This window comes from Alligator sinensis, unplaced genomic scaffold, assembly GCF_000455745.1.
Source record: "Alligator sinensis unplaced genomic scaffold, ASM45574v1 scaffold781_1, whole genome shotgun sequence".
Lineage (NCBI taxonomy): Eukaryota > Metazoa > Chordata > Crocodylia > Alligatoridae > Alligator > Alligator sinensis.
Genome location: NW_005841845.1, coordinates 5,220,803 through 5,237,182, shown reverse-complemented (window position 1 = coordinate 5,237,182; position 16,380 = coordinate 5,220,803). Strand labels below are relative to the sequence as shown.

At 64.2% G+C, this 16,380-nt stretch overlaps 1 protein-coding gene across 1 annotated transcript in view; it reads left to right on the top strand.

Moving 5' to 3' along the window:
- PTPRF (protein tyrosine phosphatase, receptor type F) overlaps positions 1-16,380 on the top strand; it is a 301,064-nt gene that overhangs the window by 247,198 nt on the left and 37,486 nt on the right. Inside the window, 4 exon segments of the mRNA XM_025206900.1 lie at positions 4,653-4,679; positions 7,162-7,279; positions 9,263-9,841; positions 10,401-10,498. Coding sequence (XP_025062685.1) covers positions 4,653-4,679; positions 7,162-7,279; positions 9,263-9,841; positions 10,401-10,498 — 822 coding nt within the window.

The window sequence follows — 16,380 nt, the reverse complement described above, 5'->3', positions numbered from 1 at the left end:
GCCCCGCTCGTGCCTGCAGCTGACGGGCTCCAAGGGCCTGGGAGTCTGTGCAGGGCGCCGGCGGCCTCGTCACGCCCGGGGTTTTCTGTAAGCAGCGTGGGAAAGGTTCCCCGGAGAGCGCCTGTCGCAGAGGCATCCGGGATATGGGCATGCCAGCCCTGCTCAGCACCAGCGCAGGACGCGTCTCTGGCCACGGGGCAGGATTAACCCGTATGAAGGTCGGGGGTCAGAGGGAATTGTCCGCGGCGCGCCGGCAGGGCAGGGCAGGGCAGGGGCCCCCCCGCGGGTGCTGGCCCCCGAGCATCGGCTGGCTGTGAGGAGGCTCGTCCCACATAATCTATTGCCTGCAGATGGTATAAAGACACCGGCAGGAGAGCTGACTCACGGCTTTTCGCTGTGTGAAGATGAGAACTAGACGGGAGTAAATGAAGATGAAAGGAAACGTAAAGAGCAGCGGAGATGTTAGCAGTTCAGATAACCTGGCTGCCTCGTTATCAGACCCGTCGGAGCGGGGTGCCCGGGCTGCGGGGCCGGAGGGACCGCGGGGTCTTGCCCAGCCTCTTGCCGAGGGAGGATAATGGACTGGGAGGGAGGTCCTGCGGCGAGTCGAGGCCTCTGTCTCCCGCCGGAGCGATGCCTGTGACTGATTGCCCCTGCCAGCTTCCTCCAGACTGAAGTCCATTTCCAGCCTGCACCCTCACCTCCCCTGACACAGACGGACAGGCTGCGCCGGCGTCTGTGCCCCGTGAAGACCCGGCACAGTGACAGGCGCAGGGCCCGTGCACAGCCGGCTGCGGCGGTGGCGCCCGCAGAGCCGCGCAGGCCCGAGGCCACGTGTGGGTGGGGGCGGCCGAGCGCCCGGGTGCAGGCACGGCTCTCCTCCTCTTTGCTGTGCATCGTGGCGCAGCCCCGCGTCTGTCCGGGGCAGCTGGGAGGTGCCGGCCGTGAGAACCGATGCAGGGCTGGACGGAGGAGACGGGGAAGCAGAAGAGTGGTTTCTCTCAGCTCGATGTCCGAGCGCCCTGGGCTCCTCCGACGAGCGCGAGAGCCTCTGAGGGTGGGACAGACAGCGGGCAGTGGTGCCGACGGGGCAGGCTGGTCGGCAGGAGATGGGGAGCTCTGCCCTGCACCGCCGGGCCCGGGCTCTGTCTCCTCCGGGCACGCTGTGGGGGGCCGTGCCCGGGGAGAGGAGCAGGTCGGTGACCCTGCCGGGAACACGTTACCCTGCTAATCCCACAGCCAGCAGCCGCGGGAAGGAGGGAATCCCACCCAGGAGGTGCCGCAGCTCTTCCAGCTTCTCCTTTGAGTCTCTGCCCACACGTGTCCGCCTCGGGGGCCAGCGCGGGGAGGAGGGAGGGAGTCGCTGTCGGCCCTTGTGCTCGACATGCTTGTGCCGGTTAAGTGCCCGTCTGTCTTGGGGCACCTGGCGGGAAGGAAGCACGCAGCTTGCCCTGAGTCGGGCGCTCGGGCCCAGCCCAGATGTGGTTTAATGGGACAGGCTGGTTCGGGGGGAGCGGGACCCTTTCCCAGCTGCTTCCCATGGGATCTGTGCTCGGTCCTGGGAGTGACCCTGCGTCCTCTCACCCAGAGAAGAAGTGGGAGGCCTGCAGAGGACTTGTTGCACAGCCAGTCTGTTGCCTTTGGCATGCTCTGCCAAGCCCTGGGCAATGGCCCGGCCATCTCTCCGTGTCGCTGAGCAGCTTCCAGCCTCTCCTGCTTGGGTGTCTTGCCTCCTCGGTGCACTGCCACAGCATCCCTGCCAGCCTGGCTCATGCCGGGCCTCCCCGAGCCGGCTGGCGCTCCAGGAGCGGAGGTCTGCGCAGTGCTTCCTCGGCCCCGTTCCAGACTTAGCCGAAGGAGCCAGCCGGCGCCAGGAGCGCGTGCCCTCCCCAGAGAGATCTTCAGGGGCGGCGAGGCCCTGAGCAGGTCTCACAGCTGACTGGTCCGTGTCCAGTGCTCATCAGCCACCTCCGCGCACACCCTGCCCGGCCTCTCGGAAATGGCAGAGGGAGGTAACAGCAAGCACCTGGGCCGGTAGCGAGCTGGGAAGCCTGGGAGGGAGCTGGGGGACGAAAAAGAGCCCTGGGCCCACCCCAGCATCAGGAGGGCTTGGAGGAAGGCTCCCTCTTGGACCCGTTGAGTGGCTTGCAGAAGTTTCTTGCGATGCTTCCCAGAAAGCCCCTGAGCTCCTGGCTTGGCTCGCCGGGTCCGGAGGCGAGGTGATGCTCCAGAGCGCTGAGGCCGCTCCTCTGCTCCGGTCCTGGGCAGGAGACAGGCATCCAAGAGAGCCCCAAATCCAGCTTCCCTGGCTGGGGCTGGCTTCAAAGGGCCTTGGCCGGTGCCGCCGGCAGAGCCGCCGCGCTCAGGGAAGGCTGCCATCCCCTTCGCAAGACGTGTCCGCGCCGCGCTGCGCCGCGCCGCGCCACATGGGAGCGCAGAATGAAATGTCGTGACGGCACCGCCGTGGACATAAACACACGCCGTTAGCCTCGGCGCCTGCCTGCCTGCCTGCACCGCCTCGCCTGGCGCTCAGCACCAGCTGAATCCTTTTCATTACGGCGACTGGGTCCCGAGATCTATTTGTCTTGCTCAGCAACCTTAAGCACTTAGGAAGCAATTGAGCTGGTTTAGGAGGGAAATGTTTTTTATCTGCCAGTGATATTTCCGTAATGGATATAAATTCAGTTTGAAGGGTTGAGCCAGGCCTGGCTCCTCAGACCTGTTTCTGCGCTGAGATGGACAGGTTCCCGTGCCCCTCGGATCCGAAGGGGAGGACGTTGCACTGATGAGGGCAGCGCGCGCGGGGCCGAACTCTGCTCCGAGCCTGACGGAGGTGGGAAGGGGGCAGGCTGCGGGGCCGCGGGGGCTCTCCCGAATGCGCTGCTTTGTTCTGCAGCCAGGCGTGGAGGCAGGGGTCCCTGCAGGCACCGCCGCCGCAGCTCCTCTTCGTGGTCCAGCTGATTGCCCACGTCGCGGGTAGGATGGGGCTACGTGCTTTCCCAGCCCAGCTGCAGCACCACGGTCTCCTGAAAGAAAAGGCTGCCGGTCCCGTTGTCCTCTTCCAGCCAGCCCGATGGAGCAGGACGCGAAGCCAAGCGGTTCGGTGCGGCTGGGCGCTGGCAGGACTGAGCATGGAGAGGGCGCCTCGGTCTGCGCTGGAAGAGGCTCTGGTGCCGACCGTCCTCGGTCAGGACTGCTTTTGCAGAGCTCTCTGGGGCTGACCTGGCTTCTCCGTCATGGTTTATGGGGACAGTTGCAGCAGTAGGTCAGTGCCGTTCGGTGGGGGACCTAGAAGAGGAGTCCAGGAGGCACCGTCCCACCAGTGGCCGCTTTCCCTGGATGCGTAGACTAAAACAGCATAAACATTGATTTTATTTGAACGCTGAGGAAGTGCCTGGAGGGATCCAGCCGGCAGGAACCCCCTTGGCGAGGAGTCTACGAGAGGCACCTTGTGGCTTTTAATATCGCTGACCCCGTCTGGGGCATCTGCCATCTCCAGGTCCCCAGCCCCCTGCAAAGGTTAGCTCAGCTCAGCAGCGCCCAGCCCCGTCGGACGGCTCCCACCGTGAGTCCGTAACGGAGCTGGGACTGGGACCGCGCACCCGTGCTCTCGGGGGGGAAGGGACTGACCGCCCTGGCCGAAAAATCTGGGTTCGGCCAGTGCCCTCTGTCAGCGGTCGGCAGAAAGCCTCGTCATCCTGGCTGCTGCTCCCGTGCCCCGTGCGCTCTTGGCAGCCGAATCCGATCCCGGGGGCGATTGGAAACCCGCGCGCCTCCCGGGAGTCTCCTTAGCGCATCGTTGGAAGCGGGGGCACGGACGGCGTGCATGCGCCGCTCGCTGCACCGAGGGGACGTTTAGAGAAGTCCTTCCCTGTGCTTGCTCCTGTGCAGCACAAGGCGCTTGAGAGCAGCAGCTCCTGCCCTGGCTTCCCGCGAGCACGCGGCCTCTGGTCCGGAGCTCAGACTGGGTACCATTGCAGCTGCTCGGGTGGCTGCGGGTGCTGAAGTCCCCCCGGGCAGGTGATGGGGAAGGAGAAGCCCCTTGTACCATAGCCCCATTTCAGTTGACACCAGCTCCTCCATCTCCTCGTCTGCTGCCATCTTAGGTTTGTGGTGAGACGGGGGCTGGAGCGTTTCTGGAGCAGACCCCTCTCTGTTGCTGCCGCTCCGTTTCCAGGGCGGGCGCAACCAGGAGGGCCCTCGCGAGCACTGGTCCCTCGGCAGCCCCGGGCACAGAGCGGGGCTGAGCGGCCCGGTGCCTAGGACGCTGGTAACCATGTCTGCATTGCCGCTGCCCTCCCCACTGCTGCAGCAATGCCTGGCATCAGCAAAGCTGGAGGCGGGGAGCCTGGAGAGCCCGTGAGAAGAGCTAGCAGGTGTTGGGGGTGTGCGTGCGTGCGTGTGCGTGCAGCTCCTGGCCCCCACGCGTGTGCACTCCTGCCCTTCTGCACAGGCTGGCTGCATGCAGGGGGTTGTGCTGCGTCCTTGGCCCGGCCCGGCCTGGGCGGAGGGATCCCTCGTGTGTCCTCGTGATAACCCCACGCCCGGCCCTGCTAACCCATGCTCTTGTCGTCGTCAGCCCCTTCCTAGAAGCGGTCCCTTAAAACTCTTGTGTCTCCATTTTTCTCTCCTCTCCCCTTTCTCCCCATCAGTGGAGGGCTGAGGACTCCGTGGACCACGTAAGTACCACTCGTGTGTGTTCCCGTTTGGATCAGAGGGGTTTGGTAAATCGATTTGTGAATTTTGTAGACATAGTGCTGTCAAAACATCCCTTTCTCTCCCTTAATGAGGCCGGAGAGTTACATCGTGAAGCCTTCCACAAGCAGCAAATCCAGAGAAAATTGGCATTTAGATTGCTGCTAAATGCAGAAAAGCAATTGACATTTTCTATAATCTGTATTTCCAGCTTGTTGCAATGCAATTTTAGGCAGACTCAAGTGATCGACTCGGGAGGTGCAGCCTGCTTTCTGCAGGCGTTGGCCCAGCTAGTTATGTGGTACAATTAGATCTATAATCTCTGAACCTCATTGATCCTGCTCATGAAAAATAACCCGCACTCTCAACCGTGACCTTTGGCTGAAACAAAGGCTGTAATAAGAAAACAATCTCATTTAAACAGTTAAATCCAATTTTTCCCACGTAATTTTGAAATATAAATTTGGAGGAACAAACTCAAAAATGACCTTTTTAGAGTCAGCGATTCAATTACACGCCCCGCCGCCAGCCTCCGGGCCCGGGCGGCTTCTCGCTCCGTGCCAAGAGGCGGCGTTCGGCCGGGCAGGCGCGGCGCGGCGCCGTGATGACAGCCCTCTGTTTACCTGGTGCAATCATCCCTCCTTCCACCCCTCGCTGTCTTCCCCTCCTCCCTGCTCGCTGCCTGGGCTCCTGGTGCATGCCCTTGCGTGTGACTGCGTCTGCATGGACCGGGCAGGAGCTGGGTCCTCCCGGGATGCTCGCCTCCCTCCCCCTCCCGGCGTGCCGCCCGCCGGGGGAGCGGGAGTCAGGCTCGCCCCGTGATTTGGGTGTCGTTCTCGCTGGGGCTTGTTGATTTGTTTCGGGGCTGCTGGTTACGCCCGGGGGGCAGGGTGGTAGCTTTGGGGTGAAGTGAGGGCACGGTGGGCTCCCTGGTGCCAAGGGCATTCAGGAGGGCGGTGATGCCCAGGCCCCCCTCGCCCCTTCCTGGCTCCAAGGACCCCCCGGTCCCAGGAGGCGGCCGTCACACAGCTCTCCCGTGAGCCCTCCTCATTGCACCCAGACCCTCCTCGTCCCGTGCCCGGTCGGCCGCGGCTCCTTCCCCGGTTCGTTTCCACCCAGGGAGGATGCCTCTGCGTGGCCCGGTGCCCGGGGCTGAGCAGCGCTCGGACGGCGCTGCGGCACGGTGCAGCCAGGCCTCCGGCCCGCCCAAGCTGGGTCCGTGCCGGGGGCTGGGTTTCTGGGGACGGCCCCTGAGCTCTGTTCCTCGCAGCCACACCACCCACAGGCAGCTTTACGGGCCGAGGCAGGGCCCCTCGCTGTCGCGGGAGAGGAGCAGGCAGCCGTCCCGCTCAGTGTCTTGCCATGCAGTCGGAGGTGAGATCGCACCCTCCTGCCCCCCGGGGCTCAGCAGCCGGGCAGGCTGAGGGGTGTGCCCTCTGCTCTGGGCAGCCAGGCGTCCCCTCCAGGGCGCACCGCAGGCACGGCAGGTACCAGGTGCCCAGCTTGGCGCCCCGGGGACTACACAACCCGGAGGCTGAGCCGAGACGAAACCACCCCACGCTGCTCTCCCTTCCCCTGAGAGCCGCCTCGCCTCGCCTCTGCGCCCATGGCCGTCCCTCGCAGCGATGCTGCAGCAGAGCCGAAGCATGCGGGGCACCGGTCGCCATCCACCCGCACCCCCTTATCTCGGAGCCCAGCGGCCCCCCGCCCCTACGTGAGCTCCCGCGCCCGGCGGCAGCACTCAGCTTGGCTTCAGGCCGAGTTTTAATCATGCCAGAACGAGTCCCCTGGTGCTTTTCTGCGCCCATGGCCGTCCCTCGCAGCGATGCTGCAGCAGAGCCGAAGCATGCGGGGCACCGGTCGCCATCCACCCGCACCCCCTTATCTCGGAGCCCAGCGGCCCCCCGCCCCTACGTGAGCTCCCGCGCCCGGCGGCAGCACTCAGCTTGGCTTCAGGCCGAGTTTTAATCATGCCAGAACGAGTCCCCCGGTGCTTTCCCGACCTGGCCGTTTGCTCCGGCTTGTCGTGATCCTCTTGTCCTCACGTGGCCTGCTCGGAGGCGGGCTGGCCCCCGAGGCCTGTCCAGCGTTGCACAGAAACCGCTTCCCAACCTGAGCGGTAAGCGGCAGAGCGGTGGAGGAAGGAGCGAGGAGCGGAGGGGCGGTGGTGGGTGCCGGGGTCGCCTCCCTGCCCGCCACCCTCTTCCCTGGAGGTCAGCCCTGCCGGCAGGCTGCTGAGGATTTCGGGTACACGCACCGGGTCTCCGGGCTCCGAGGTGCAGTATCAGAGAGTGAATAAGCTCCTTGACGAGGGCTGTCCCCTCCTGCTAGCTCTGCACGGGTTGAGTTGCCTGCCCGCCCGGGTGCGACGCGTGGCAGCCCACGCGTTCCCATCTGCATCCCGCGTGGTAACGGCGCGGGTTTCTTGTTGCTTCCCTTCCACTTGCTGCATGGACGGACCCGCAGGAAACCATCATCAGCGGCCTGCTGCCCGAGACCACCTACTCCATCACGGTTGCAGCCTACACCACCAAGGGGGACGGCGCACGCAGCAAGCCCAAAGTCATCACGACCACGGGGGCAGGTGAGCACGCAGGGGGGAGCACAGGGGGGAGCGCAGCAGGGACAGCCCCGCTGAGCAGCAGCTGATGGGGTTGAAGGTGTTGAGGAGGATCTGGGCTGCTGTGGAGGGGGAAGGATGCACATGATCCACAGGCCTGAACCCCAGCGTTTTAGGGGCTGGAACGCGTGGATCATGCGGCACGGGGTCCCCAGCGTTTTAGGGGCTGGAACGCGTGGATTGTGCGGCACGGGGGGGGGTGCCGGTGAAGTGTCCTGAGCCCTGCGGCCTGAGCTCCCCCAGGGAGCAGGGAGCCAGCCCCACGGCCAAGCTCACTTCATCCCACCGTGAAATGCAGTCCTTTCCCCGCGCAGTTTTCTGATGCGCTGGGAGCTGGGGCGGGGTGTGGGGCGGGCGTGTGTCCTGCCGCCTGCTCTGTGCTGAGAAGGAGGTTTATAGCGGGGACCCAGCCAATGTGCCATGCTCCTGCCTGCGTCTCAGTAAGCAAGGAGGCTGCCCCTGCGGCCTCAGGAGATCTGTAGCCTGGGCACGGGCAGCGCTGCAGACCCCGCTGTCCGGCCTCTGGATCCCGACGAGCCCAGCCAGGGAACTCCCCCTGCAAGCGGACGAGCCTGCCCACGAGAGCTGGGGGCAGGGACGCCTCGGACCTCAGATGCACTTTGTGAGCTTGCTGGAGGCACGCTGCCTCGGCCCTCAGAGCTAGTGCCAATTAGGCGGTGGCGTCTCGTCAGCATTGCGCTCGCCGGTTCCAGGCTACAGGTGGTTGCTTTGCGGCATTTCAGACCAGCCGCGGGAATAGCAGGTATCACTCCTAATTGCAGGAGGGCGTTTGGTGCGAGCTAGAAATCCTGGCTCCCAACACGCTGACCCCAGGCGCCCTTCGCTGTCTCCTCTAGCTGCCTGTGATGCCAGGGTAGCTCCAGAGGTACCCTCTGCGGTCAGCCTCGCTGCGGCCGCATCCCTCTGGCCTCGCCGTGGCCCGCGCTGCCCATCGGAGGCTGGTAGCTGTGCCGTAAACAGGAGAAGCTGACTTTGAGCGACCCCCCGCACTGCGGGGAGACGACGGCCAGGCTTGCCTTGCTTCCGTCGACTCCCGCGAGGGCAGGATTGGGCCCAAAGGCTGTCAAATCTGTTCTCGTTTTCCACGTGCCAGCAGGTCGCAGCCTTTAAATGCCACGTGAAGATAGGGATCCAGGCTGCGCTGCTGCCCAGCGCCTTTCCTGTTTTTCCTCCTCAATCACCGCGCCGCGCCATTGTTTCTAAATGTCTTCCCTGTCTGCTGATCTGTGTGCAAACCTGAGCTGATTGGAGGCGATGACACATCCCCGCTCTAAGTGGAAGGGGGCTCGCGTTATTAAAGCATCAATTCTAAGCCGCCGGTCTTTAACCTGGGACGGCAGCAGCCCCGAGCGCGTGCGGCACAAACACAATTGCCCGGGAGCGGCTCGCCAATCACGCCGGCATTCGCTTGGTGAACGAGCTCATCAGCGACAGCAAAATACGCTCTGATTGCAAGCAGCCCACCCGGCTCCACAGGCTGCCCGCGCAGATGGCGAAATCGCAGTTCAGGGATGCGATGCATCTGCTTCCTGAGGGAGCGGCTAGCCGCGGGGGGGGCTTCCACGTGTCTGCCACAAAACAGGTCGTCGTGGTTCGGAGGCAGGCCGGTATCCCCGTGGCGGGCACTGACCGGGGAGGGGCAGGGGCATCCCTGGGACTGGTGTGGCCCCTGAAGGGGTCCTGGAGCCGGTGCTGACCAGGACGTAGATGTGTGCGGTGCTGCTGACCACTTAGTTGGTCACCTGCTTAGACAGTAGGATTGGGGGCGGGGGTTGAAAATAGACTGGGTCCAGTTTCCATCCGCACCCGGGTTTGGGCCCCTACATGAGCAAGGCGCACGCGAGTTAGGCCCGTTCTCCTGCAGCCACAGTCTTCTCCTGCCTCCCGTTTCTGCACGTGGAAAGTCACCGTGTATTTCTGTTTCAGTCCCCGGCAAGCCCTCCATGATGATCAGCACGACGTCCATGAACACGGCGCTCGTGCAGTGGCACCCGCCCAAGGAGATGGTGGGGGAGCTGCTGGGCTACCGGCTGCAGTACAAGCGGGTGGACGAGGAGAAAATGAACACGATCGACTTCGGGATGGACGACCATCACTACACCGTGACCAGCCTGCACAAGGGAGCCACCTACATCTTCAAGCTGTCGGCCAAGAACCGGGCAGGCCTGGGGGAGGAGTTCGAGAAGGAGATCACGACCACGGAGGACGTGCCCAGCGGGTTCCCACAGAACCTGCGCGTGGTGGGGCTCACCACCTCCACCACCGAGGTGGCCTGGGACCCCCCCGTGCTGGCCGAGAGGAACGGGCGCATCGTCAGCTACACGGTGGTGTACAGAGACATCAACAGCCAGCAGGACCTGACCAACGTCACCAGGAACACCAACATCACCCTCACCAACCTGAAGCCCGACACCACCTACGACATCAAAGTGAGGGCCCGCACCAACAAGGGGCCCGGACCCCTCAGCCCCAGCATCCAGTCCCGGACCATGCCCGTCGATCAAGGTAAGGGCTCGCTAGCACACCCTGACCCCAGGAAGGCGCCCTCCCTCTGGCTGCCTATCCCGGGGTTTCGCTCGGCACAGGGAGCTTCCCTGACATCACCGGTGACGAGGTGGGGAGTCCTCAGCAGTAACGTAATTGCCTTTGTCACTTCACACGCTGGCTCCCCTGTTTCATCTGCACATGAAAGGCGCTGTGCTGGCTCCAGTGCCGACCTGCAAGGTAGCATCGTCGGCACAGCCCACACCTGAGAGCTGCGGCTCTTTGATCACAGCAAAGGGCCGAGAGAGAGAGAGAGCACGGAGGGGGAAAGAGAGGAGGGTGGCAGTTCAGTCGGCACCTGCCGCTCTCAGATGCTGGAGAGTACAGTCGGAAGGAAACCACGGGAGACTCCGAGGCTCCGTAAAGACGCTGCCGGGCTGTCCTCTCCTCGCCTCCCCCTCTCTCCCACTGCAGCCGAGCTCTCTGACCCAGGCTGCCGTGTCGGGACAGACAGCCTGCGGCCACGCAGCGCCCTCCCTGCACGCGTGCGGGGGCTCACCGGTGCTGTTTCTTGTTTCAGTGTTTGCGAAGAACTTCCGCGTCAACGCGGTGATGAAAACCTCCGTGCTGCTGAGCTGGGAGGTGCCGGACTCCTATAAGTCTTCAGTGCCTTTCAAGGTAAGGCCCGCAAGCCCGGGGCGTGGAGATGCTCCCGTGGTGGGGGGAGCAGCCCTCCTCAGCGCGGCGTCTCCAGCACCTGCAGCCCAGGGGCTGCTCTGGGCAGATGCTCCCGTGGTGGGGGGAGCAGCCCTCCACAGCACTGTCTCCAGCACCTGCAGCCCAGGGGCTGCTCCGGGTGGTCGGATGCAGGCGAGCTGAGCATAGTCGTGCCGGTGCCCGTCTGGGGACCCTTTCAGCGGCAATGGTCTCCATGTGTACAGTGCAGAGGCCCCTGCCACCTCTCACCCTCCTTCCCTCGCGCCGAGTTGTAGGCCAGGGCCAGCTGCAAGCAGTATCAGTACAAATGGTAATAATGACGACTTCTGTGCCAGCAGGAAGCAATGGGAAACGTGCTGTGCCGAGCCGGGCATGGCTGGCTAGGAGGGGGGCCCCGGGTTGGCATGGGGCAGACTGGGAAGGGAAGGGGTGCGCCAGGCTGGGGGCGAGGGCCACCGCTCCAGGACACGTTCTTCAGCACCGCCACTGTAGTACGTGCAGTCTCCTGCCTCAGGAGGTAGCTGGCGAGCCGTGCAGGGCCCCTAGCAGCAGGCCACTGCAGCTGGTGCTAAGCAGCCTCCGTGTCCAGGGTCAGGCATGGCCGGAGGAGCGCGTGCTCCGTGTGTTAACCCCCCACTGCCAGCCCACCCCTAGCGCCTGCTGGTTTCTTCCAGCCAAGCCTGGTCCTGAGCATCCCCTGCTCCAGCACATCCTGTCCGGGGCAGGGGGACTCGTGCATCCACCCAAGGCTCTTAGTGATGCCTGTTCCCTGGCCGGCTGCAGCCGATGCACAGACGGGCCGAGGTGCCCACTCTCCCCACCGGTGTCTGGAGTCTGGTCCTCCCTGGCGTCACCTGCAGGCGCTTCCCGTGACTGCCTGGCGGCGACAAGGCGTTCCCTTTGCCGGGGTCTCGGGGTCTGTTCTCATCCCCTGGCACGGTAGAGAGCCATTCCCAGGTTCTCTGCACCAGTGGAGACGGGTCAGGGTGGGAGAGTGCCCCCCTGCAGCTGCAGGAGAAGGGCACAGGCCACAGACCACCCTGGAAGAGTCAGAACGGCAACCTCAACGCTGGACTTGGATGGCCAAGACCGTGCAAAAGGCAGCCAGTCCCTCGACCCTGCCCACAGCAGGGCACCACGTCCATGGCAGGGTGCAGCACACTGTTTACACCGCACAGGACGAAACCCCTCTCCCTCGGTCTCCCTGGGGACGCTCTGTTTGAACGGCTGCAGCTCTCTTCTGCCCAGTGCACCTCTCCCTGGTCTCAGGCACCGGGCCCTGGGTGGCCTGTTTGCACGCTGATAGGAAGCAGGAGCCGAGCCCTGGCCCTCTCTGCCGGGACGCGGGTGCGGGGAGCAGACCAGGCTGCGGGATGGGAATCCCTGTGAGGTGGGTGCAGGCCCATGCAGACAAGCACCACGTCTCTGCTCCAGCCGTTCTGACTGCACCGGTCTCTGGGCGGCCTGTTTGCAGCCTATGCTGCGACCCCCAGGATAAGGCCGGTCCACGCTATCTCTGGAAGTCCAAAACAGATGCAGTGGAAGCATCCTGTCCCTGAGCACCTCCCGGGCATCGATGAGCTTGTCCTCGCAGCACCCCGAGAGGAAGGGAACGTCACCCCACCGCACTGCTGGGAAGGAAGGCAGAGCAAGCCTGTGGTCTGCCGGAGCCAGGCATGTCGCCCAGCAGCATCTCCCCCAGAGCCACGCTTGTGGATGGTCCCTCTCCCAGCAGCAGGGAGGCCAAGATGACCAGACTTCCCCTGCCGCGCTCGTTCTGCACTGGGCTGCGTGCTCACGTGCCGGGCCGCAGGGCTGGGGAGGCCCGCGCTCCTCCTGCCCATGCACAGAGCTGCAGGGGCTGAAGGCCAGGGAGCCTGTGCACCGGGACAAGGAGCACGCGGGGTCTCCCACTCTGGATCCAAGCGTTAAACCAGAAGGAGGTTCCTGCCCCTGTCCCTGCTTGTTCATCCTTAGTGGCGAAGGGCCGGTCCAGGGCAGGGACCTCCTTATCCCGGGGACTGCAGTACAGGGCGCCTGCCCGTCGCCTGCAGCACCGGGAAGGGATGGGAACACTGCTTAAAAGGCAGGGGCTGCTGGGGTGGCCAGCGCTTGCCGATGCCTCGTCCCTGCCTTGCAGCCGCCAGGGCCTGCACGAGCAGTGATTCACGGTCTGCTCCTGCTGAGGGTTAACCCCGACGCGACTCCGGAGCAGATGGCGTCGGTGACTCGGTAGCTGAAGAGCAGTCATGCAAACAAGAGTGTTATTAAGGCCATTTCTCAGAGCCTGTCTCCCGTCTATTAATATTCCCAGACACGCAGGTGCGTGCGAGCTGGGCCCGGGAGCTAAGAGGGTCAGCTCCCGGGCTGCGGCTGTGCTGCCTGATAGAAATCCTTAACCTTCAGGAGTTCCTGCTTTATAAACAAGATTCACCTCCCCGCTATCTGCCTGGCTCAGGCACGGGGGTGCGGAGGCCAGATCTGAAAGCTGCAGCTAGCATAGCAGATAAATCTCCATGGGAACAATTAGTATTATCTACACTTGATAAACAGTCTCACACCAAATCTACATCCCAAAGGGTGTCATATTCCACTGTAACAGATTTAATTAAAGGAGATATTGTCCTGGTGGCAAGCGCTGCGTGCGGGCAGGCCGGGTGTTGCTTTACTGGGGCTGCGCGGAGACCCTTGGAATTTGGGCCGTTAACAAATCGATAGTGAGGGCTTCGGTTCTCTCCAGGGAGCTTTCGCGGCTTCATCTGGTCCAGGAGATTAAATTCCCCATGAAGGGCTGCCGGGCGCGGGGCAGAGCTGCTCTGTCCGAGCGCCCGGCGCCGTCCCCCTTCCCGCAAGCCAGTTCTTCCTTGTAGCACGTGGCCCCGCGCGCGGGATGTTGCTCGCAGGCGCGGGTCCAGCCTTCTGTCCAGGGCCCTCTGTCTTTCAGCTCATCTTGAGGGATTTCCTACGCAGACTCATAAAGGGTGCTCCTGTCCAGGGCCCTCTGTCTTTCAGCTCATCTCGAGGGATTTCCTACGCAAACTCATAAAGGGTGCTTGGTCTCAGCTGCAGCGTAGCCAGACTTTTAGCAATGACGTTTGGGACCCCCCGCACCGGGCCCCGGCTTTGCCAGCCTGCTCCGGAGAGCTCGAGCAGCACCAGCCGGCGCCTCGCAGCAGGTCAGCCCGGCGTTCGCAGGTGGGGGCCTCTGATGAGCTTGCTGCTGGCGCAGGCCGGCGGCAGCGGGCCGTGCCACGGCTGCTGAATGCATTTTCGCTTCGGGCCCCTGGCATCCCTAAGCCCTCCCGGCAATAGCGAGCGGCTCCCTACACCTGTGCGTTATGGTGAGGTTCGTGGAGAGGCTCTCCCTGGCGGGACACAACGTTGGAGGAAGTAATGCAGCATGGCTGCAAAGGTGCAGGACCTGCAGCAACGGTGAGGCTCCAGAGACCAGCCCCACAAAGGCCCGCCTGGCTCTTCGAAAGGCAGTGGAGATCACCACGGGACGTCAGAGCAGAGCCACGTGGACCTTTCGATCCACCACGAGCTACCGGGGGGTTCAGGCCTGGAGGCGGCACAAGCCCACGGGTTCCTTCAGCGGCTGCTCTCCAAGACGGACGTCGTGACACGCGCAGTTCAGGGAAGCAGAAGCACGTAGCTGCAGCTTGCAGCGAAGCAGGAGCCCCGTTGGACGGGGAGCAGCCCCAGGGCTGGGCTCAGCCTCGGTCCCACAGAGTCCTCCACGTACACGTGCGAGCCCGTCAGCAGGTTTGCTAACGCGGGGCAGGAAGATGCTGGACACTGGCCCCCGGAAGAGGCAGCGCAGCCCTGCCCGTGATGGGGACGCAGCGACCCGATGTGCTGCACCGTGCCCGGCGCTTGCAGACGGAGGTGCAGGGGCAGACTGCCAGGCTGGCCCCGTGGCCCCGTCTGCCTTTCCCGACTTGGCTGCATCTCGTCACGCAGCGGAGCAGGATGGGACCTCCCAGCCCGGCGCCTGAGGTGCTGGCGGCATTCAGAGGTGCTCCTGCGGCTCGCTTTGGCGCCTGGCTGATGCGAGTCTCCGAGGAGAAGGGGGTGAACGTCTGGCAAGCTGCAGCAGCGAGCTGTCCCTCCTCTCGTCAGGCTGTCGGCAGGGGTCTTCTCCCCACAAATACCTGTGTCGCTTTAGCCGTGGGCCTGGATTGTACGCTGCAGCCCTGGAGACCGACGCGGATCCGTAAGGAAGCTGCTGGTGCCTGTCCAGCGATTGCTGACTCCCTCCCGCCACCGCGGCGGGTGCCTGGCTCCCGCAGCCTCGCGGGCCAGCAGCAGTGGTTTACCTTGAGTGGGATGAGTCCCTGTCCTGGCCTCGGCAGGTTGGCGGTCCAGAGTGGTCTGGGGACTGGGCTACTTTGGTCACGTGCAAGCAGTGCTGAACCCCCCCATCCTGACGCCTCGCAGGGCTCTCCAGGCCTGCCTCCCACGTGGCCCTCGAGCCGTCCCGCTGCCAGGTGGAGGCACGGCTCGCTGCAGGGCCGGGCTGGGTTGGCAGAAGTGTTGCGCCTCCTTCCCGCACCAAGCTGAGCTGCATACGTGACTGGCAGGAGAAACGATTTAGTTGCAGGTTGTTTTTGCTGCTGAGCTGCTTCCCTCCTGCAGACCCCACGGCCTGCTGATCGTGTCGGCCCCTCCGGAGCAGGGGGCAGTCGCCTGAGCTCGGCAGGCTTCAGCTCACCGCTGCCCAGCTCGTGACCCAGCACGTGCCTCCCAAGCGTTCGACCCTTGTCAGAGCAGGGCACGCCCCTGACCGTGCTGGGGACCCCCAGCAGCAAGCACGTGCAGCTTTGCTGCGTCTGGAGCATGACTTCAAGCCATGCAGCCCCCTCGCCCTGGAAGGCGTCTCTCCGCGGGGGATCGGTGTGAATTCCTGCCTGTCCCTCCGGCTTTCCCCAGGCAGCGCTGCCAGCGTGCAGCGTGGTCCAGGCAAAGCCGGGCTCCGAGTGCAAATCCAGGTTTCCTGCCTGCAAGCAAGACGGCCGTGAAGGTGCAGCTCTGCTCAGGCCTCTCCGGCTGCTGCGGCCGGGTCACAACTCGCGCTGTAGCTGCCCCCTGCGCTCGAGGAGCCTCTGTGTCGGGATGCCAGGAGAAGGCCTTGCCGCAGAGGGTGGGCTCTGGTTTCCTGCCGATGCCGCGCTGCGCTGCTGACGGGACAGGCTCGGCCGGGGCTAACGGCACTGCCCTGCCGCCACTTGCCTGCTGCTGATGTCCCTGTGGCAGCTCACAGCAAAAGACACAAGGGCTTGATGCACAAACCCCGTACAGGCGGTAGGTGGGGGGTGTTTCCCCTGTGGGGCCGTGCTTCAGGGGCACGTGGTAATGACCTTGCCGACCACATCTTGAAAGGAGCCACCCTCTCGCCTTCCCCGCTGCGGATGGGAGCAGCTGTGCGAACCACTGGGTCTCTCGCGAGCAGTCAGGTTGGGGGGTGGCCGTTTCACACCCAGAGCATCGCGTGTGTTGTACCGCCCTGAGACAGGGAAGGAGCCGTTAATCCGCGGTCGCGGGTAAAGCGCAGCCGTGCTCTCCCCGTCGCTGTGCCCTGGAAGGCGGCTCTCGGGCAGCCGGGCCAGGCAGGAGCTGACAGAGGCTCTGGATGCAGCAGGCTTCAACCACCCAGTTTTTGCAAGACGCTGCGCTGCTCAGCTGTCTGCCGTGCTGGCTCTTCCTTAGCTCAAGATTTATGGCTGTTTATGCAATGCAGATAATGGGTGCCACCTGAGGGCGGGCCCGGAGCCAAAGGATGCTCTCTGATGCTGCCGGCTGGGGTGAGGGCAGGGCGCGCCACCAGGCGGCCCGCCCCACCC